The sequence below is a fragment of the Papaver somniferum genome, chromosome 9 (genome assembly GCF_003573695.1).
Source record: "Papaver somniferum cultivar HN1 chromosome 9, ASM357369v1, whole genome shotgun sequence".
Lineage (NCBI taxonomy): Eukaryota > Viridiplantae > Streptophyta > Magnoliopsida > Ranunculales > Papaveraceae > Papaver > Papaver somniferum.
The window spans coordinates 65,800,767-65,823,828 of record NC_039366.1 but is presented as its reverse complement, the minus strand read 5'-3'; the positions used below and the strand labels follow the sequence as shown (position 1 = coordinate 65,823,828).

General features: G+C 35.1%; 1 protein-coding gene across 1 annotated transcript in view; it reads left to right on the top strand.

The window, feature by feature from the left end:
* The first annotated feature begins 10,414 nt into the window (after positions 1-10,414).
* The window catches only part of LOC113312048 (uncharacterized mitochondrial protein AtMg00820-like), a 32,272-nt gene continuing 19,624 nt past the window's right edge, over positions 10,415-23,062 (top strand). The window contains exon 1 of the mRNA XM_026560819.1: positions 10,415-10,601. Coding sequence (XP_026416604.1) covers positions 10,415-10,601 — 187 coding nt within the window. The remainder of the gene's footprint in view (positions 10,602-23,062) is intronic.

Genomic DNA, 23,062 nt, shown 5'->3' with positions numbered 1-23,062 from the left:
TTATTAAGTTTGTGAATGACTTTTACTTACGTAACTCAAAGAGCTGACTGTATTGACATGACTTGAGTGTTGAGCTCTGATGATGACAGTCACGCACATTTGAGTAAGTTGATACTCATAAATTATCAAGCGTGGTGTGTCGAATGATCTTAACTGAGAGTCTTACTTGTTAAAGTATGACTTTGAGCATCAAGGAGACGGCTCAGACTTGAAATACTTGTGAGTGAGATGAAGATACTGGTGTTACACTAACAGTGAGAAGACTGTCTAATTGCCAACATTAGGCTAGCGCTAGCATCAGCGACATTATGAGGAAAATATGCTTTATATTAATGGGCAATCCATCTAGGAGATCATGTCCAATCAATGTAGATTTGCTATAGAGGTGAGTATAATACATACTGAGATACTCGGTATCTATATATAATATACAAAGAGTTTGGCCGGGTGATACCCTTACACACATATACACATAGACATGATCTAGGGATAAGCACATATTTCTCATGGCTATCGATAAAGTTTTTTCGTCTAGAATATGTATTTTTAAAACGATAGCGAGATTAATTCACAAGTTTTTCTTCTGCAAAAAAAACCCACCGGTAACACCGGAACATCGAAAAATAAATTGTGACTACCTAGTCTATTGTTATTGGGAGTTTGGATTTTGCATACAGTCATTAATAGAAATACGTAATGTTTTTTAAATATTAGGTAATTTAATGAGGCTTTTTGGAAATTGTATATACGTTATGATTACGTGAAAACGCCTATTTAAAACCCTAACAATAAATCTGATGTTTTATCATACCTGACGTGTTATTTATTTATTTTGAAAACCTTAAATATTTCAAATACTATGGAAAGCACCCAATTGTAATTACCTGGTTCACTGGTCTTGTGAGAAGCTTAAAGACGTGTTATTTAGAGATACTTATTAACATTTAACAAATTGTTTGTGAGTAAAAGCGACCAGCGGGAGTTTCCTTGTAAAAAGTGGTGGATGAGGCAAGTGCTTGCTGAAGTAGGTACTTAAAGTAGCAAATCGCCTGAACCTTTAAACAAATGTATTGCACGGGAGTATTTTAAGTTCGAGAGACTAATCTGTAGGACCCTGGCCTAAACCAAGACAATGGAAGTTCCAGGTTCAATCGGTCACAAGAGGAGGATAAGGGTCTGAAAATGCGGGGGTCTAACAACCACACCAAATATTTCGATTAGCAATCTGTATGGACTAACTCCAATATACTTTCTATAGAATCAACTAGACAGTCAGACTTAATCTAGAGAAAAGTATATCGAGGAGTTAATATCTCTCTCTTTATTTGATCTTACTCAAGCAAATAGAAATCTGCGAGTCTTTATCAAATACAAGGATAATAAACTTGGATGGTACCACAGACCAATATCCAAGGATCAATCAATTTACAATCAACAACCAAAGGTTGGATTTCATAATTGATCGATACAAACGCACAACCTGTGATATTTCAATTATATAACAAAGGAATAGAAATAACACAGACACCAGAAATTTTGTTAACGAGGAAACCGCAAATGTAGAAAAACCCCGGGACCTAGTCCAGATTGAACACCACACTGTATTAAGCCGCTACAGACACTAGCCTACTACAAACTAACTTCGGTCTGGACTGTAGTTGAACCCTAATCAATCTCACACTGATTCAAGATACAGTTGCGCTCCTTACGTCTCTGATCCCAGCAGGATATTACGCACTTGATTCCCTTAGATGATCTCACCCACAACCAAGAATTGCTACGACCCAAAGTCGAAGACTTTAATAAACAAATCTGTATCACACAGAAAAGTCTACAATGATAGATAAATCTGTCTCCCACAGATAAACCTAAAAGTTTTGTTCTGTCTTTTGATAAAAATCAAGGTGAACAAAAACCAATTGATAAACCGGACTTATATTCCCGAAGAATAGCCTAGTATTATCAATCACCTCACAATAATCTAAATCGTATGGTAGCGAAACTAGATATTTCAGAATCACAAACGATGAGACAAAGATGTTTGTGATTTCTTTTTATCTTGCCCTATCGGAGATATAATCTCAAGTCAACTATTCAATTGAACTCGTACGATATAAAATGTCAAGATCAGATCGATCAACTACAAGAGAAGTAGTTTCGTCTGGCTTCACAATCCCAATGAAGTCTTTCAGTCGTTAATCGACAGGGTCTCGAGAAGAAACCTACGATTAAAGGAGAATCGACTCTAGCAAACCAACTAGTATCACACAGGAGGTGTGGGGATTAGTTCTGCATAGTTGCTAGACGTCTCCTTATATAGTTTTCAAATCAGGGTTTGCAATCTAAGTTACCTTGGTAACAAAGCATTCAATAATCACCGTTAGATGAAAAATCTGATTTATCCAAGCTAATATCTTTCAACCGTTGCTTGTCACACACAAATGAAATGTATTCATTTAGGTTTGAGTAACCGTACCTAAACGTGTACATTGGTTGGTTCACAAATGGTTGACCAATGGTTAGCCATATCAGTGCTTTCATATTAATCGTATTCATCTTTCTCATAACTAGTTCAAATGACTCAGAAGAACTAGTTCAAGAGTTGTTCAATTGCTTAGGTCTTTATACATAGACACAATTGAAACAAAATCGGTTTGATTCATTTGAATCAATTCATGAACAATATACCCACGGTTTGCAAAGATTGCATTCCTTATAATTTATTGTTTTAAGTCCATGAACTAGCGATTTGAGAAATAACTAGCTTGGGTAGGTACGGGTATGCGTACCTTAGATACCGGATTTTTGAGTTGGTTTTAGTTTCCAAACTCACCAGACTTTTTCGGGTGAAAAAGTTCCGGCAATACGCGTACCTAAGGTGAATGGTTTTTTGAGTTCGTAAACTTCAAACTCAGCAGAATTTTACGGACGTGAATTTCCACCAGTACGCGTACCCAACCTGTCTCCTTCACCAATACCGCATGCACATATGCACGCACTTGGTTTCCGACACATGGATTTATACACTAATGTGCGAACACACTATATGCTTACATCCATAGGTGGTTACATATTCTCAACTTTATATTTCAATCATTGAAACATTCTTCTATAATGTTATAACAGTCGTTAGACATAAAGAATCGACTATCGTCATCAAAGCTATTTTCAAGATTGAAACATCATCATGACTTTCGTCACGGGTAAAGATAAAGATGGTTAAAGCAAAAGCTTACCAACACGTATTTCGAGAAAAAGATAGGCGAGTAAACTCGGCTCGAAATAGCAAATGTGTATGTATGAAAACTATCATACTTATATGACTTTCGTCTCAAGAGTAGGAGATAGAGTAGATAGACTTTTGAGTGACAAGATGAGTTCAAGTCTCCACATACCTTTTGGTCGGATAAAGTTCCACTGGTTCCTTGAGTAGTTCTTCATCTTTGCAAGATAATCGCCATGGAGTATGGAGCTCAACTATTCCTAACTATCCTAGACCGAGACTTGGTCATAAGTATACTAGAAATCAAGACATATAGTTTTGATCACTAATATTAGCAAACATGCTTGAGATAGCAATGCATGCGAGTTCGACCGAGCAATGCTCTAACAGGGTTTGTCTGTAGGAGGGAAGCTGACATTGTGTGGAGATTGATCTGTTGGTGATGTGATGTGTTGAACTGTTGTGGAGATGATTTTCTATGCAGACGAGAGAAATCTTCTGAAAGTGTTTGATAACTTCACAGTGATGAGTCTTACTCGAATGTCGTTATTGTTCTTCTTATCAAAGCATAAGTTTCAGAAACCTATTTATTGCGGCACATCAATCTCTTGTAAGTGGTGACAATTGAAGGTAGTGGAAGAATAGGGAATTGGGGGATCGTGTAAAAACTATTTCCACTTTGCACGGAAGACTTGGTTGATAGACCATACACTATTCCATTTATTCCTTAACTGTCAGCATGACTTACCACAACTCTCATTGTGGATGTACCTCACATCGCACGTGTTGTAGGTCGCCAGACCAAAACCCTAGTAATATCCCCTAATGTGACATTGATTGATGTCTCATGTGTAAGTATGCTTTACAGACGTGTGGTCAATCTTTGACTTAAGACTATGAGTCTTATGAACTGAACATACGAAGTTCAAGGTTATGATGGATGAATCATGGAATGTTGGAACATCAACATGCTTTGCAGACTATGGATGTTGAATTAGGTCACTGATGACCATGACGTATCGTTATGCTAGTTGAAGCAGTAATGATAGTCGAATGACTTGGATATGGTTTGACGAGATTGATGGATCGATCATGGACCATTATGTTGGTGCACTGATCACTTACGAAAATAATCATAGAAGACCTTTCTCGATCCCTGTATCATGAGTCAGACAAATGACCAAGAGAGATAATATTAAAATAATGGTCGACTGACGAACAAATGTTGGTTGATGAACCAATACTGATAGTTTGATCTATATGAAATTCTCAAATATTGATACTTTTCACTTAATATTTAGTTTCCAACAAATATATAGCTGAATCAACATGAGAAATATTGCTACTCAAATATTGATAGTCGAATCAATACGAGGAATACTGCTCTGTGCAATTGAATATTGATAGTACAATATTGCTAGAAATGGAGGTTTTGAACCTTATTAGCCGTAACCCATTGCTAGATGAAGCAATTATGGCATTGGCAGATGGAGCATTGATGACCAAAGCAAGTATTACTAGTCAGAGCAAATACTGCTAGATCCATGAATAATTGGTAGCAAGACCAAATAAAATATTAATTAAAATACTAGTAGTTGAACCGAATATTATTTAATTAATTAAATTATTAATTGTTGGATTAATGTTAACATATTGGTGTTTGAACCTGTTCAGAATTATGTTAGACAGAGCATTCAGTTCAAAACCCTAATTATGATCATTGGATGATCGATGGATGATCAACCGAGAATCAACCAATGGATGAAAGAGGGATCGCCTTTATGAGTGATTGACCGACCATGTAGTGTATGGATGTTAAAATGAGCATTTACCAAACTCCTTTGCAGAGCCGTTGGTGAAAAGATGATTAATTGCTATTTAGTCATTGTTAAAATTGTGCTTGACAGAGCTTAGGTAGTAAAACCTAATTATGGAAAGAAAGGGGACCGACCAAGGGGTATGAAACCGACCCTTGGTGGTCATGGGACCATCTGATGGTTTGTGGATGACCATTCCCAATTGTAGAAAGGAGTTTGAACCAAATATGGACTCTGGATGATTAATTAGGTCAAAAATCATCAAAAGAGGTAGGACAAACTTTTGTAAGCCAAAGGGCCGACCATGACCGGTCATGATGGCGTTCCCTTGTCTTCATGCCGTTCGCGGACCAGTCCTGAGAATTTTGGTATTTTCTGATGGTCCATCGAGCATTATTTCATTCTTGTATGAAGAATTTGAGTTTGACTGAAACTCTTAATAGTGGTGGAAGGACCACTATTAAAAATATCAAAATATTATTATTTTAATATTTCTCATGGTGGTAGAAAGACAAGTCATGATGGTTGTGGGACCACTCAGAGCATTGCTCGGTTGAACCTACCAAGCGTTGGTATGTCAAGTTTGGTGTCATATTTTAGTGAATCAAAACTCATTTAAAGAGTCGCTTGATTATTTACTAGAGTCAACTTCGTATAGGTTAGCTAGAAAGTTACTAGGATATGAGACTTACATGTATTACATGAAGACTTGAAGAATGTGAAGAAGTAAAAGAGCTACAACGACGACATCATCCTTCCACTTGAGGTTAGTAATATTTGACTTGAATTGTTTCATTCCTAACGTATCTTTCAAGTCGTGCATATTGAAAACATAATTGTGAAGCTGTGAATGATTATACTCTAGTTAGACATAGTATTAAGGAATTACAATACGAAGTATAACGTCTATCTTTTGAACTTCGTATATAAGACATCGACATAATCATATGAATGCTATTGTGATTATGTGTATGGTTATGGGTGAAGATTTTGTCCTAGGAAAAAATGTTTTACATTCGTTTAAAGGAAGTACAATTCATAAACTTGTTTTATGAATCGAAAGGGAAATCACTAGGCTTATTGGTATTGTTATTCATTGCAAATCTTTGGATTACCAATATGTGTGGTTAGTATAACCGCTCATAACTTGTTTATGTATCTTGGTAAAACTATTCACAATGCCTGACTTGTATTGGTATGACTTTTATTAGTGAAACCGATCCTAAGTAATCACCTGAGATGGTATGATCGATATTTGTAATTGGTGTGACCACTCCTAGTCATTGAGTAACCAATTCTAGAACTTGTTTGGGACTAATCACAAGATGTGTAATCGATCCTTGTAGTAGGTTAACAAGTTTTAGTAATTGGTGTGACCGATCCTATAACTTGTGCAACCGATCACAAGTAAGTACCATAAATAAGTGGTAATCGATCCTGGTACTTAGTTAACAATGTTTTGGAAACTAATGTGACCGATCCTAGTATCCACTTGGAGGTAGAACCGAAACTTGTTTCGGTAGAAACGTTAAACCCATGAATGGTGATTTAATGTTTTTGATCAATCACATAGTTCTTGGAAATCATATGAACCAATTCTAAACTCGTTTGGAAGTATGGCAAATCGGTTTCAAGATTGTAAATATGAAAAAGGATTTACAAAGTAAAGATGTCTGCATACTTTGAACATGTGCACTAACTCTTATCTATTATTGTTCAAAGATATTCCTTAATAACTAAAGGAGAATCATGGATCGAAATTAATTCAAAATCTTTTAATTAAGGTTTTTAGTTTTATATGCTTTTAATTTCCAGCAATTAAAATGTATATCTTTCGAAAATAAAATTGGTAATATGCATTTACTAATTGGAGATTTTCTACTGAGATTTCTGTCAATATTTGGACAAAGCGTTTCCATGAATTATGAAAACCGAATTTGGAAATATATTGCATATCTTGAGAATATTTTCGGTTTTGGAAATTCCTTGGTGTCCAAACTTCCTTGGTCTATAAATATTGAATTTTGCATTTCAAGCAAACTAATACTCAGAGCCAGCAAAACTACCTAATTGTGTTGTTACTGGTGGAGTTGTCTATTCGGAGAGGAAAGTACCCTAGTTAGGCGAAATCTCTTACGACCGCTCGTTTTAAAGACTTCTTTGGGATTGGAAAGCTCTACGAGTATCGTTGGTGGGAAACTAGATCATTGCAGTTTATTATTAGTTTTCGATCGATTTGATTGATTAACGGTGGTTGAACTTTGATTGCACCTAGTTTGTTTATGCTTGATAATCTTCTCTTATGATATAAGATTCACTCAAACTAGATCGAAGTTTCGACGGGGATCTTTAGACTGTTTGTTGATCTAAAGACGTCTTGTGATAATCCATTGTTAACAGACTCTGTTCTGTGTGTGATTGATTACAAGAGATTCAAGTTGATTGTGTGCAGGTGTGTGCAGGTGTTTATTAAAGATCTAAGAAGATTTGAAGACAAAGAGGATTGCTTGTTTGAGTTCATAATCTTTGGTGTGCATAAAACTTTATCGGCTGGGGATCCAACTATAATCGGTTTATCTTTGTGATAATCTTGATTGATTAGTTGAGTAGATCGGCATCAATATATTGTCTTTGTGACTAAGAGTATTGATTGCAAAATCTAGACAATTACTTTGGTAGTTGTTAAATATATAGATCTAAGTACCTGATAAAGGAGTTTATTGGGATAAATGGAAGAACCTTTTGTCAAACTCATATCACTTGTTTGAAAAGAGTTGTTACCTAACAGATTTGTTGTTCCTTTACTGTTTGGAATACGAACCAAAGGAATTGTTCCAAGTGCGTGACTTATTGCAAGTTGGAGGCGCAAGGATACAGAAGGAACTAGGTGAACTATAGGTTTAGTTGCTTGGTCTCGACTATACGAAGTTGGTTTAGATTTTGTATAACGGCTTAATCCTGAAATTATTCAATTCTGGACAAGGTCCCAGGGTTTTTTCTGCATTTTTGGTTTCCTCGTTAACAAAATCTTGTTGTGTCTTTTACTTTTCTATTTGCGCAGTTATAATTTTTTTTATTATATTTAGAAGTAAAATGCACAAACGTTAATTCCCAATTACTTGATAGCAATCCTATTGTGTTTGGTTAAGTTCGAACCTATTATCAAGTCATACTTTGTTGTTGTATTGTCTCGATCTTGTATCCATAATCAATCACACAAGTTATCCTGTTGTTGTATTATCTCGATCTCGTATCCATAGACGATCACACGAAGTGTGAACCGATTAGTTGTATTGTCTCGACTCAGTCCATAGACAATCACTTTCGGAGAAAGGACTTATAGGTGGAAAAGTTTTAGATTGAGGTATATTAGTTACCCTTGTCTTTTCAATTGGTATCAGAGCAGGCAAACACAAAAAGATCTTAAAATCGGTGTTTGGTGCGATCCAACCTATAAGAAAAATGAATCTTATGAATGATTCAGTTAACGTAAGTCAAGATGAAAAGGCAGCACTTGAGAATGACATATTCTGCGAATCTACTGAACAAGTTGACCCTTATAATGTAGACTCTGATGAGTGGCAAACCTGCCTTGAAAAACAACTTGATGAAATTTCTGAAGATGGTGACTCAGAAATTGATCAAGATGTTGAAGAAGATATGTCAGAATTCTCATCTATACTAAGTGTTATTTCTACAAGAAAACTATCTACCTCAGATGTGATTGAGCTTCTTGCTCCACTCAGCAGAGAAAATAGGAAACTAAGAAAAGTTTTCTCTGGTTTCTTTTATGGATATCAGAATTCTAGATATCTTCTCAAAGACTGCAAGGAAAGTCTAAACTCAAAAAATCTTGAGTTTGAGAATCTCAACAGGAAACTTTACCTGTTGAATAAGAAACTAGTTGAGACAGAAGCAAGAATTCATTCTCAACAAACAACAAGTAAGGAACAAAATGAGTATGGTTCCTTCGAGAAAAATCCTCTTGAGGACAAACTAGCCGATGCACTTAAAAAAATCAAGACCCTGGAAGAGGAGGTTGCAAAGCTAAGAAAACTCAATGAGATCACAAACTACTTATCCTCTTTGCTGGATACAGGGAGAAGCCACGACGAAAAACGCGGATTAGGATATGATGGAACTGTTACTTCGTCAATCAACAAGGAAGTAAAATTCGTAAAGGATGTTTGCTCCTCCACTCCAGAAAACCCACCTGAACAAGCTTGTGCGTCTGAGTCACCTATGTGCTTAAATGAGATTCTGACAGAAAACATCTCCGAAAGCAATCAAAGGAAGACTCCAACTAAGGATCAACATAGTAACCAAACGTCTCATAAAGGTAAAACTAAAAACTTTATTCCTTTCAATAAGCATTATTTTTATTGTAGAGATAAAGGTCATATGCAAAGGGATTGTAAAATTCGAAAGATGCAAAACGCTCTATCTTTTGTCTCTAAAGAATTGAACAGAATCATCTCCAAATACCCCTCAGATCATCATTGTCATGTGAGACAAACGAATTATTACAAGAATTCAAAATCATATCCTAAAAGAAACATTCCTAAAAGTAAAAATAATAGAAAGTGTAACACCTTTATCAATGGGGATATGAGATCTGATCTTTCAAAGTGGGAAGATACAATGTCACTAGAGATGAAGAACCTCCATTCAAAGTCCACCTACAAGTGGATACCAAAATCCGAGAAGGTATCCAAAAGGAAGTCATTGAAAACAAATACTAAGAAAAACAATTCTATTGTAATCTTAGACAAAGATGACTATGAATATCTAGTACTTAGACTCAAAAGGGATCTAGAGATATCCAGTGATATGAATGTGCAAACATCTTTCGATGATCTGCTACACTGTAGAAAAAAAGGGAGTTAACCAGAACTCTATGACTTCTGAAAACTTGCGATATCTTGTTTACATGTTTAGGGTAAATTTTATTTTTGTTTCAGTATTTTCTTAGAAAAGCTTTCCTATTTGAGTTACAACTTCGGAAAAAGGAAAAAGAAGGGACTATAAATAGGTCCGGTTATGCTCTTCTTATTGCGATATCATAATCTTGTTATACCATGCTTTCTCCATACACATAAAGTAAGGAAGACTTACAGAAGAAATTTCGAATATAATTAGTTCATGCAGTTCCTTGCCTCAATCGAAAAACCTACATATGATTCCTTCCATTATGAAAGAAAAAGAATGTAATGATGTCATCTATAATTTTTGTGTGAAAAAGATTAAAAGAACTCTTGAGTCTAGTTCCACATATTATGAGAAAAGGAAATATGGGCTCTATTCCGAATATTGTTCCTTTCCTATCAAGACATCTCTCTCAAACATTCTTGCTCAAAATATGTTAAAGGGAACAATGGAACTCATTGGAAGAAGAGATCTACTTGGAGATGATATTGCTGCTGCTAAGATGAGTATCTCTGGTTATGAACGATCCATTGTTAATCATAGATGGCCTGAAGACCTTGGGGAATTTAAAAGAAATTTAGAATACTGGAAAAGAGATCTAACCGAAACCAAGATACTACTAAAGGATTTCTCCAGTAAGGCATGCAGAGCAAAAATAAGATTAAATTCTTATTTAAAATTAGGCTACATTATGTAAGGTCTATTATGAATAAACTATCTATTATTTATGAATAAAATTATTAGTTTATAATTTTTCTTGTGATAGTTTTCGATTACATAGCATGTGCTTGAATTCTTTATATTATTGCTATGTATGTGTATGGGATGTTTGATTTCGGTTTTCATAACCTTGATATTCGATCTCATATGGTGTGAACCCTTATGGTTTGGGTGACTTTTTGGTTTAGCATGATTAAGTTCTAACTCATGTTGGTAGGCTTTATCAAAGGATCATAAAGGGTTCTGATTGAAACTAATATGTGAAAAAGTCACAATATGTTGAATCGTTTTTGGTTTAGCATAAAAGCATATGTGTTTCGGGGTTTCAACTTTTGCATCGCATTAGTTAAAACCGGCTTTCAACCTTTCTCTGGTAAAGGTTGGTCTTTGTTGTTATTTTGTCTTGCGAGAGGATGACAACGCAACGGGGGAGAGTTCTAATGTGAACTTGCGCTTAATGACATATCTTTCTGGGGAGAAGAGGATGCGGAACTTGAGGTAACGAATTTGTTAGTTAATCGGGTTCCTGTTTAAGAAAAGCTTGATTTTATTGCATATATTTATTGCTTTTGCTTAACAAAATTTCGGTATAATTGATGTTTATTCCATTATTTGTGTGTGTGATTCAATTGTTTTCGGTTAAGAAAAACTATTGTTATCTTTCTTTATAGTTTGGTATCAATTGTTTAGGCTTACAAAATTTCGGTGCAATTGCGGTACTTTAATGTCTATGTTTGTTTCAATTGCTTCCGGTTGAGGTAAATAATTATGCAAGTTGATTTATTTTGTTTGTATGAATTGTTTATGGCTTAAAAAAAAGGTTTTCGGGATGAATTGTTTAGTCCAATTTGATTCTGGATAAGAGAAACTAAGTTATTTCTGATCTTAGTTAGACTTATCAAAGTGGAGGTTTCGGTTATTCAAGTCTATTCGAATGCCTTAACAAGAAATGCTAGTTAACTAACCTAGTACTTGTCTTGTTTAAAAGGGAAAGGTCTAAGTTATTATTTGAATAATTAGAACCTGATGAGAAAAATAGAGTTAATTCTGATTTTTATTTTGGTCTTATCGAACAAGCGATCGTATTTGTACAATCGGTTTAGCAAAAGAACTAAGGTGCTTAGTCCATTTTTTATTTGCTAAACTATTAGGGAAAATTGCTTCGGGCAATTGTTTCCTTGGTAACATATCAAAACAAAATTACTTTGTAGTTTCGATTTTGATATTGGTTATCTAAAATGGTGTGTGGAACCCTCGTGCTTAACTCTTATAGGTTACAAGTCTTTTGAGATTTGTAAGATCCTTTCGGTTTGTCTTTTATTTTCTCGTACCTTTGTCATTTTGTGACAAAAAGGGGGAGAAATATATGGAGTAAACAAGTGATTTGGTATCACTAAGGAAAGGACAATGGTGCTTAAACGTTATATCTAACGAAAGATTAATGCATAAACTAAGGGGGAGTAACATATCATATTGAAACTTGTGGTTATCTTAACTACAAAGGGAATAACTAAGACGTGAGGATTGAAAATCTACCTATCTTACCTTTAGGGGGAGTATTAGCTTTGTTATTATAATGTCAACAGCGGCATTTATGGATTGATATATACAGGTTATTGTGTTGTTGAAACTTGGAATAAAGCGTATGTGTAATGAATTCTTGTAATTTGTTTATCCATATGATGTAAGAGTTTTGTCACGAAAATTTAAAAAGGGGGAGATTGTTAGAGCATAGCTCGGTTGAACCCACCAAGCGTTGGTATGTCAAGTTTGGATGTCATATTTTAGTGAATCAAAACTCATTTAAAGAGTCGCTTGATTATTTACTATAGTCAACTTCGTATAGGTTAGCTAGAAAGTTACTAGGATATGAGACTTACAAGTATTACATGGAGACTTGAAGAATGTGAAGAAGTAAAGAGATAAAACGACGACATCATCCTTACACTTGAGGTTAGTAATATTTGACTTTCCTAACGTATCTTTCAAGTCGTGTATATTGAAAACATAACTGCGAAGCTGTGAATGATTATACTCTAGTTAGACATAGTATTAAGGAATTACAATACGAAGTATAACATCTATCTTTTGAACTTCGTATATAAGACATTAACATAATCGTATGAATGCTATTGTGATTATGTGTATGGGTATGGGTGAAGATTTCGTCCTAGGAAACAATATTTTACATTCGTTTAAAGGAAGTACAACTCATAAACTTGTTTTATGAATCGAAAGGGAAATCACTAGGCTTATTGGTATTGTTATTCATTGCAAATCTTTGGATTACCAATATGTGTGTTTAGTATAACCGCTCATAACTTGTTTATGTATCTTGGTAAAACTATTCACATGCCTGACTTTTGTTTTAGTATGACTTTTATTAGTGAAACCGATCCTAAGTAATCACCTGAGATGGTATGATTGATATTTGTAATTGGTGTGACCATTCCTAACCATTGGGTAACCGATCCTAGAACTTGGTTGGGACTAATCATAATATGTGTAATCGATCCTTGTAATAGGTTAACAAGTTTTAGTAATTGGTGTGACCGATCCTATAACTTGTGCAACCGATCACAAGTAAGTACCATAAATAAGTGGTAACCGATCTTGGTACTTAATTAACAATGTTTTGGAAACTAATGTGACAGATCCTAGTAGCCACTTGGAGGTAGAACCGAAACTTGTTTCGGTAGAACCGTTAAACCCATGAATGGTGATTGAATGTTTTTGATCAATCACATAGTCTTGGAAATCAGATGAACAAATTCTAAACTCGTTTGGAAGTATGGCAAATCGGTTCCAAGATTGTAAATATGAAAAAGGATTTACAAAGTAAAGATGTCAGCATACTTTGAACATGTGCAGTAACTCTTATCTTTTATTGTTCAAAGATATTCCTTAATAACTAATGGAGAATCCCGGATCGAAATAAATTGAGAATCTTTTAATTAAGGTTTTTAATTTCATATGCTTTTAATTTCCAGCAATTAAAATGCATATCTTTAGAAAATAAAATTGGTAATGTGCATTTACTAATTGGAGATTTTCAACTGAGATTTCGGTCAATATTTGAACAGATCATTTCCAGAAATTATGAAAACCGAATTTGGAAATATATTGCATATCTTGAGAATATTTTCGGTTTTGGAAATTCCTTGGTGTCCGAAATTCCTTGGTCTATAAATATTGAAGTTTGCATTTCAAGTAAACTAATCCTCAGAGCCAGCAAAACTACCTAGTTGTGTTGTTACTGGTGGAGCCGTCTATTCGGAGAGGAAAGTAACCTAATTAGGAGAAATATCTTACGACCGCTCGTTTTAAAGGCTTCTTTGGGATTGGGAAGCTCTACGACTACCGTTGGTGGGAAACTAGATCATTGTAGTTTATTATTAGTTTTCGATCGATTTGATTGACTAACGGTGGTTGAACTTTGATTGCACCTAGTTTGTTTATGCTTGAGAATCTTCTCTTCTTAAATAAGATTCACTCAAACTAGATCGAAGTTTCGACGGGGATCTTTAGACTGTTTGTAGATTTAAAGACGTCTTGTGATAATCCATCGTTAACAGACTTCGTTCTGTGTGTGATTGATCAAAAGAGATTCAAGTTGATTGTGTGCAGGTGTTTATTGAAGATCTAAGAAGATTTGAAGACAAAGAAGATTTCTTATTTGAGTTCATAATCTATGGTGTGGAAAAAACTTGATCGATTGGGGATCCAACTATAATCGGTTTATCTTTGTGATAATCTTGATTGATTAGTTAAGTAGATCGGCATCAATATATTGTCTTTGTCATTAAGAGTATTGATTGCAAAATCTAGACAATTACTTTGGTAGTTGTTAAATAGATAGATCTAAGAACCTGACAAAGGAGTTTATTGGGATAAACGGAAGAGCCTTTTGTCAAACTCATATCACTTGTTTGAAAAGAGTTGTTACCGAACAGATTTGTTGTTCCTTTACTATTTGGAATACAAACCAAAGGAATTGTTCCAAGTGTGTGACTTATTGCAAGTTGGAGGCGCATGGATACATATGGAACTAGGTGAACTATAGGTTTAGTTGTTTGGTCTCAACTATACGAAGTTGGTTTAGATTTTGTGTAGCGGCTTAATCTTGAGAGTATTCAATTCTGGACAAGGTCCCGGGGTTTTTCTGCATTTATGGTTTCCTCGTTAACAAAATCTTGTTGTGTTTTTCTATTTCCGCAATTATAATTGTTTTTATTATAATTAGAAGTAAAATACACAAATATTAATTCCTAATTACTTGATAGCAATCATATTGTGTTTTGTTAAGTCCGATCCTGTTATCAAGTAATCATACTTTGTTGTTGTATTGTCTCGATCTTGTATCCATACTCAATCACACAAGTTATCTTGTTATCGTATTATTTCGATCTCGTACCCATAGACGATCACAGGGAGTGTGATCCGATTAGTTGTATTGTCTCGACTCAGTCCATTGGCAATCACTTTTGGAGAAAGGACTTATAGGTGGAAAAGTTTTAGATTGAGGTATATTTAGATACCCTCGTCTTTTCAACCACTTACTTTGCTAACCACATGGTCCATGGAGAAGTATGGAAGTTTCAGGAGTTTTGATCGAAAGAGGAATCCTTGAAAGATCAAAAACCTAATAATAATAAAGTAAGGAAAAGAGGGGAGGGCCAGATAGATACGGAGGCATTGCCGACCGTGTGGGCCCACCCTCACAGTTCCTTTATTATTTTATTATTATTTTATCTCTCTTCCCTTTCCTTCTTTGATCAGACTTCCAATCCTGGTTCTTCCATGTTTTTGGATGATCCTTTGAGCATTATTACTAAATACAACGGTGCCTCTCGCTCGGGGCTTACTCGGGGGTGCCCAAAATGCCCGAAAGGTGAATATACCTTACCATTCTATGGAATTCGACCGAGAAAAGCCATGAATCCTAAGTAAGTGAATACTAGGGTTTAATTAATATATTTTCTTTAGGAATTCAACTGATGAATACAACAATATAACTAATTAATTGGTTGCTCTGCACTAGCATGTCGCATGTCTAGGAACCTTTAGATATGATGTGATCAACATTGTATATGATTCCGGGTTAATTTAGACTATAAGAGCACTTCTCAATCGAACTCGCAAGCGTTGCTATCTCAAGATTTTTTGTCAAGTTTAGTTGATCAAAATTATTGTCTTGATTTCCAGTCTACTTATAGGAGTTTCAGACTAGGATAGATTGTGTAGTTGGGCTTTAGAATTCATGGCGCTTACAACTGAAGACGAAGATCTACTGAAAAACTCGGAGGAACTTCATCAACAAAAGGTATTCGGAGACTAGAACTTATCTTTCACTTAGAAGTTTATTCTTTTCCATTCTATCTCCTATTGAGACAAAAGTCGTATAGCGATACAGACTTTAATATCATAGATATTTGTTATTTCAAGCTGAGTATAAATCGTTTATCTATTTCTCTAAATATGTGTTGGTAGCATTTTGCTTTCGCTACATTCATCATTATTCTTGACGAGTTTAGTTGGAAACAATTTATTTGTTGGAAACTAAATAATAAGTCAAAAGATGATCATGTGGAAATTGCCTTGAAACATCTTACATGATTTGTGTGAGAAAATCATTTGATGTCGACTTGGAAAGTTTCGTATTGATCATTCGATCACTTGAAAATTGCTTATAAGCTAATGGTTTGTGTGAGACGGCCATTGTCGTCTTCTAAGAATGTTTCAATGATTGAAATGGGAGTTTAGAATTAAAACCCTTGTCTGGAAAATATCACATTATGCGTACTTAGTGTACAAATAGTGTTGGTATGATTCAGGTCCGGAAACCAAGTTTGCATACCAGTATGCGAACGGTTTTAACTGAGAAGTCCGGGAACCAAGTTTGCATACCAGTATGCGAATGGTTCTACCTGAGTTAGGTCCGGTACGACGGTTTGCGTACCCGTTTGCAAACTGTTGGACAAGACCAAAGTCCGGAACTTAAGTTTGTGTACCTGATAAGTGCATAATTCTTATGAATTTAGCGTTCATTCCATACTTGTTTTAGTTATTATTCTTGCATATTTTCGTATTATTACCCTTGTTTTCTCTTATTTGTCTCTATTCAGTAAGTCATCCAAAAAGGAGCTACAAAGTGCTAAAAAGAGATGAGAAGAGAACTATTTCAAGTATCCAAGTGCCCAAGTCCAAGAGAAGTGGAAGAAGTGCGACGAAAAGGAGCAAAACGCTTAAAAATCAAGAGGCGGGCCAAAGACCGAGATTAACTCATTCAAAATCAGGATTTCTCGTCACCATCTTGAATATAATTGAAGTATAGAAAGAATGCAAAAATAATGAGGACATTCCGAGTTCAGACGAAGAAGTTACGACCAAAACAAACTTTGTATCGAATACCGAAGACAAGAAAGTATGCAAACGTGTATGTAAACAGATTTAACTAAATTCCAAGTATGCGAACGGGTATGCATACTTATTCCCCTGGAATTTATTACAAAATTAAGTATGCGAACGGGTATGCATACTTGTGAAGCCCAAAATTCACGGTTAGGATCTTTCCTTCGTAATTTCGGGTCTGGTTCCTTAACCAACAGAGATACTTGAAGGCCAAGCAGTAAACCTATAAAAACATATTAGGTCATGTAAAATCATATCAAATTAAGGGATCACGAAATTGTAAGTCTTGGAGAGGAGAAACTACACGCAAAGCGAAAGGTAGGGTTTCAGAGCGGTTCTTCAATCGTAACGATATCTCTATAACTTTTCTCATATGTATATCATGGATGTTTCTACATCCATGAGTAGCTAAACACCTATTGATTGAGGATTTATTCTAAGTTGTAAACAATATTTGAGTTATTATATTAATCTACTTTGAAGTTCTTCATATGATTATCGCTTGTTTATACTATATCGAATATTTATGATTAATTGATATATTGTTTAGGTGGCCAACTAAATTGATTTGTTGATTTAATCTATTGCTAGTATTGAGTTAGGATATAAGTAATCGTCGAATAACTTGTACACAAGTAGAGAACACGAGACCTTGCAGAGGGATTCTGTGGAGCGATTGTGTGTATGAACAACACTAAGAAGTGGACCTTGATCTAAGAGTCTAACTAGTAGGATCACCCTATAAATTCACAAAAGATAAAGCATTCAACCAAATTATACCTTGAGTGATCTATTACTAGGTGGTTTAGACGAATAGAATCTGGTAGGCGGGAACTTCTGTATCCAGTGATATAAGGAATTTAGGGAGTCTAGGGAAGAAATGGATACGAGGAGGGAAGGATTAAGAGGAGGGAATTAAATTTTTTGAGGAGGGATTGACTTCTTACAAAAATGATGAAACGTCGATGATGTCCTTGGTGTTAATATGTTAGGTTTACGAACCAAACAACTAAATCCTCACCCTAACGACAAATGTTATGATTCGCCAACATATTCACGCGTTCCTGCAAGTGTGGTAAATCATATACGATAGTCAACGACATCAATTAATCTCTGGCCTTACCAAAACAAGATCACATCCTTGATTATATTTTCAATTTCTAGTACCAATAGCTTGATAAGTAGTTTCTACATTTGAAACTCAATTGGTATACACAGAAAACCACAAAAGATAAAGTGCAAGTATGTTTGTCTGCGAGAGATTGGGGAAATCATTAAATAAACATCCATTTTACAAAAACCAGTAGCTTCAAGACCTGTAATTAGGCTATGGTACTGCATAACATGTTGGATTAACGCTTGTGAAAAGAGACGTAAAAAAGAGAAAGATTATTACTGATCTTGATCAACAACGACATCAATAAACATCAGATATCATAATAGAGAATACCCAATACGTTTTTGTTTGTTTTTTGTTCTAATCGGTGTTTATCAAAAGCTAGGTTTTTCTTTTTCAAATGACGAAACAAACACCAATACGATTGTTTCTTCTGAAGGATCAAGAGTAGCTAAGGTTATTGATGGGTATTTTGATAACATTTACTTGTGTTTCATTGTATTTGACTTTGACTGCATGTTGACTGTAATTTGGCCAAAATTCTTCCCTCCTCGTATCCGTTGTTTCCCTCCTAATAACAGAACTCAATTTAGGGAATAACCCTGATCTAGCTGTTATTCCACAGTTGGTGATAATCTATGATTAACGACAAGTAGGAAAGTATAATAGTTCACTAACGGTTTATTAACGAATAAGGATTCCTCGATCATATCTCTTTCTATTGATTACAACTCAACTTTATTTGCTTTGATTATTTTATTTTGTTTAAAATCTAAAACAAAACCCCCCTTTTGTGACACTTTGACAATTAAAACTCACTGCTCTTCGTGGGAACGATCTTTGCTTCCATTATATTACCAATTAATTATGTGGAAATAAGTGATTTAATTTGATTGCACTTATGACAGCCATGAGTACCTAATAAACACATTTTTGTGTCTACGTCGTCCTTAATTTTATGTATTGTTGGTACTCGATTTTGTACTTATTATGGTGTTTTATGTGTTTGTAGGTATTTTTTGGCAAATATTTTTTTTGAAAAATTCAGCTCGAAAAATTACTCAGGGCAGCTGCTAAACGGACCCCTTTTTGGATAAGGGGCACCTCAATTACTAAGGGGCGCCTTCTTTACTATTTACACTCATCGGTTATTCGACACCCACGTATTTGTTTAAGGGGGTACCTTCTTCTTCATTTCAAAATCAATTTTTGGCGCCGCCGACGCGGACTTGTTTTTAGGTTTAGAATTTTAGATCTAATTTTTAGTTTTTAGTTTTTGTAGTTTTTATTTTTATTTTTTTTTATTTGTTCTATTTTTTGTTTTTGGGTATTTGTCTTTTCACTACAGATTTTGGATTTTAGAGCGAAAGAAACAAGGAGTTGCCAAAGCTTTTGGTGGTCAATTAAAGAATTTGGAATCAAAAAGACAAAGCGAAAAGAACGAAGAAGAAAAAAAAACATTATTTTATTTTATTTTAGATTTTCTTTTTAGAAATTGTGTTAGGATATCTTTTATTTTTGTAAGTTTTCTTTTCTTTTGCACTTTATTTTTGGACTTTGGACTTTTGACATTTGGGACGTTATTTTTTTTAAAACCCTAGGAAGGGTAGTATTAAATATAAACTGTTTGCAGAGAATGACGACAATTACGATATTGCCTCGGCCCCTCGGGTTCATACACTGACATAGGAGTCGGTGGCCCGAGTCGACTACAACAGTTCTTCGCCCGTATGGTACGGGAGGTAAGTTTTTTGAAACACCCGCGAATCCCCTGTCAGCAGGTTACTGTCTTCCTTCGTATGCATATATGTTGAGGAATTGAAAACAGATTAATTTTCTAGTAAAGGGCAAGGACTGGCCAAATCAAGATAAGGGGTCGGATTTCATCACCGTTCTTTTCTTGCCCGCATTAGGAAAACGATACCAAACGCGAACCCAAGCTTAATTTTTTTACTAGAACGAGACCTATAGGGTAACGAGCTTAATAGGAAAGTCGTTCGAAAAATATTGGTTGCTCTATTAAGCATACTTCGAAGTTCATGATGGTTAATGTAAGTTGAGCGAGACGCCTTGCAACCCAAGGATACGTTTTGCCGGTGAGGCTTGGGTATCAAAGCTCTTTCTCTCGGTCATACTCTAATCATTCTAAGTACAGAACGGAGGGCTTGAATCAAGTTCCTTCCCTTCATGTGGTGGTGCGACCACTGAGCTTCCCTTGTTTCTATTCAACTTGCTTTAACTCAGATTGATTCCAGAGAGGTTTGCTGAAATTGTAACGAATTGCCTTTCGAAAGAATACAAGATGGTCTAGAAACAATCTAAGTGGAGCCATCATGCTTGTTGTTTGCTAGAAATCTTTAGGTTTGTTTTGGTGGATTCAGCCTTCTGCGTGTTTACGTATCCCTTCCTCTTAGGTTTTTTTTCTCTAGTGTATGCCTGAGGTCATTAGAGAACGGGCTTGGAAAAGAGACACTCTAGGTCGTTTGATTAGTGAAAAACCTAGTAGTTCTTCTTGTGAAGGCGGGGAACTCGAAGAATCTTATTTTGAGAGCCCTATTTTCGGCATACTTTTTTGTTGTTGCATTAGATGAAGAACACGAAGAACAATCACTGCAAAAGACAGTCGTTATTGCTACAGACAACAACATAATGTTGTTATCGTTTCCTATAACAGTTGGTTTGTAACAAATATAATCGTTACAAATACCCATTTTTAACCATTTCTCACCTTTTCATCATTTGTGAACCATTTTTGAACAATAAAAATGAATTTTGAGCGTGTTTCGGTGATGATGAGTTAAACCCAATCCTAGGGGTGACAGAGGAGTCCATTCTCTCAAGAATTATGTGGTAATATTTATTTTATAAATTTATGCAATATTTTTATACGATTAATTTCATTGATAAAAAATGAGTTAAATGGTTTTTATTAATCAAATGTGTTTTCTCTTGATAATGCATGCTTAGTTTTAGACTCTTGTTGCGTTATACTTGCGACTAACATTTGATATTTTGGAAATCTGATTTGAAAATAATTTAAAATCGAATCAATTGTTTAAATTGCATGATATAAACTAATTTTGAATCACATAAGTATTGATGAATAGTGGAATCCTAACCCCACTTTCTCCATAATATTCACATCACATTGCTATTTAACTTTGCTATATTTTTAGTTTTGAAATTAAGTCTAAAATCTGCTTTCACAAGTCTTGAACGAACTATTTTACTACAACATCATTGAAATCACATCAGTACCCGTTTGCAAACCGAGTGGTTAATGTTCTAAAATCGGTTACGTATGTTTACATACTCATGAACAAATACATTTATGAAATAAGGAATGCAATCTTTGCAAACCGTGGCTTAAGGTTCATGAAGTGATTATTGTAGTTTGTACATTACGAATCAATCTGATTTTGCTTCAATTGGATCATATATATTTTTATGTGATTGTCAAAAATTGAACAATCTATGAAACACAATAAGATTCATTTGATTATCTTTCATGATTAATTGATCATCATAGTTGATCAAGATGTGTTCGATGAATGTGGTTAAGACAAAAGTGTTCATATGGCTAACTTCGGTTATTAAGTCAACTCAATATACACGTTTAGGTACGGTTACCCATATATAAATGTGAAAAAGCGGGGGTCTAACAACACCACCCAATATTTCGCTTAGCAATCTGTATGGACTAACTCCGAAACAATTTTTAGAGAATCAACTAGACAGTCAGACTCAATCTAGGTAAAAATATCTCAAGGAGTTAATATCTCTCTCTTGTTTTGATTCAATCACGCTAATAGAAATCAGCGAGTCTATAATCAAACACAAGGAATAACTTGGACGGTACCAAAGATCAATGTCCAGGGATCAATCAATATCAATCAACAACCAAAGGTCGGATTTCCAATTGATTGATTCAAACGCACAACCTGTATTATTTCAATTATATAAACAAATATAATGCGGAAATAGAAATAACACAGACACCAGAATTTTGTTAACGAGGAAACCGCAAATACAGAAAAATCCCGGGACCTAATCCAGATTGAATACACACTGTATTAAGACGCTAAAGACACTAGCCTACTCCAAGCTAACTTCGGACTGGACTATAGTTGAACCCCAATCAGTCTCCCACTGATCCAAGGTACAGTTGTACTCCCTACGCCTCTGATCCCAGCAGGATACTGCACACTTGATTCCCTTAGCTGATCTCACCCACAACTAAGAGTTGCTACGACCCAAAATCGCAGGCTTTAACAATAAACAAATTTGTTTCACACAGACAAGTCTATCAAAGGATCAATCTGTCTCCCACAGAAAAAACCTAAAAGTTTTTGTTCTGTCTTTTGATAATAATCAAGGTGAACAGGAACCAATTGATAATCTGGTCTTATATTCCCGAAGAACAGCCTAGATTAATCAATCACCTCACAACAATCTTAATCGTATGGTAGCGAAACAAGATGTCGTGGAATCACAAACAATGAGACGAAGGTGTTTGTGATTACTTTTTATATCTTGCCTATCGGAGAACTCTCACGATCTCAAGCCAATCAATATGATTGTACTATTACAATAGAAGATGCAAGATCATATCACACAACTACGATAAAAGTAATATCGGTCTGGCTTCACAATCCCAATGAAGTCTTTAAGTCGTTAACCTGGTTTTAGAAGAAGAAAACCAAAGGTTAAAGGAGAATCGACTCTAGCACGCAAACTAGTATCACACGTAAGGTGTGGGGATTAGTTTTGCACAATACTATATGTCTCCTTTATATAGCCTTTCAAATCAGGGTTTTGCTTTAGTTACAAAGCAATCAATATTCACCG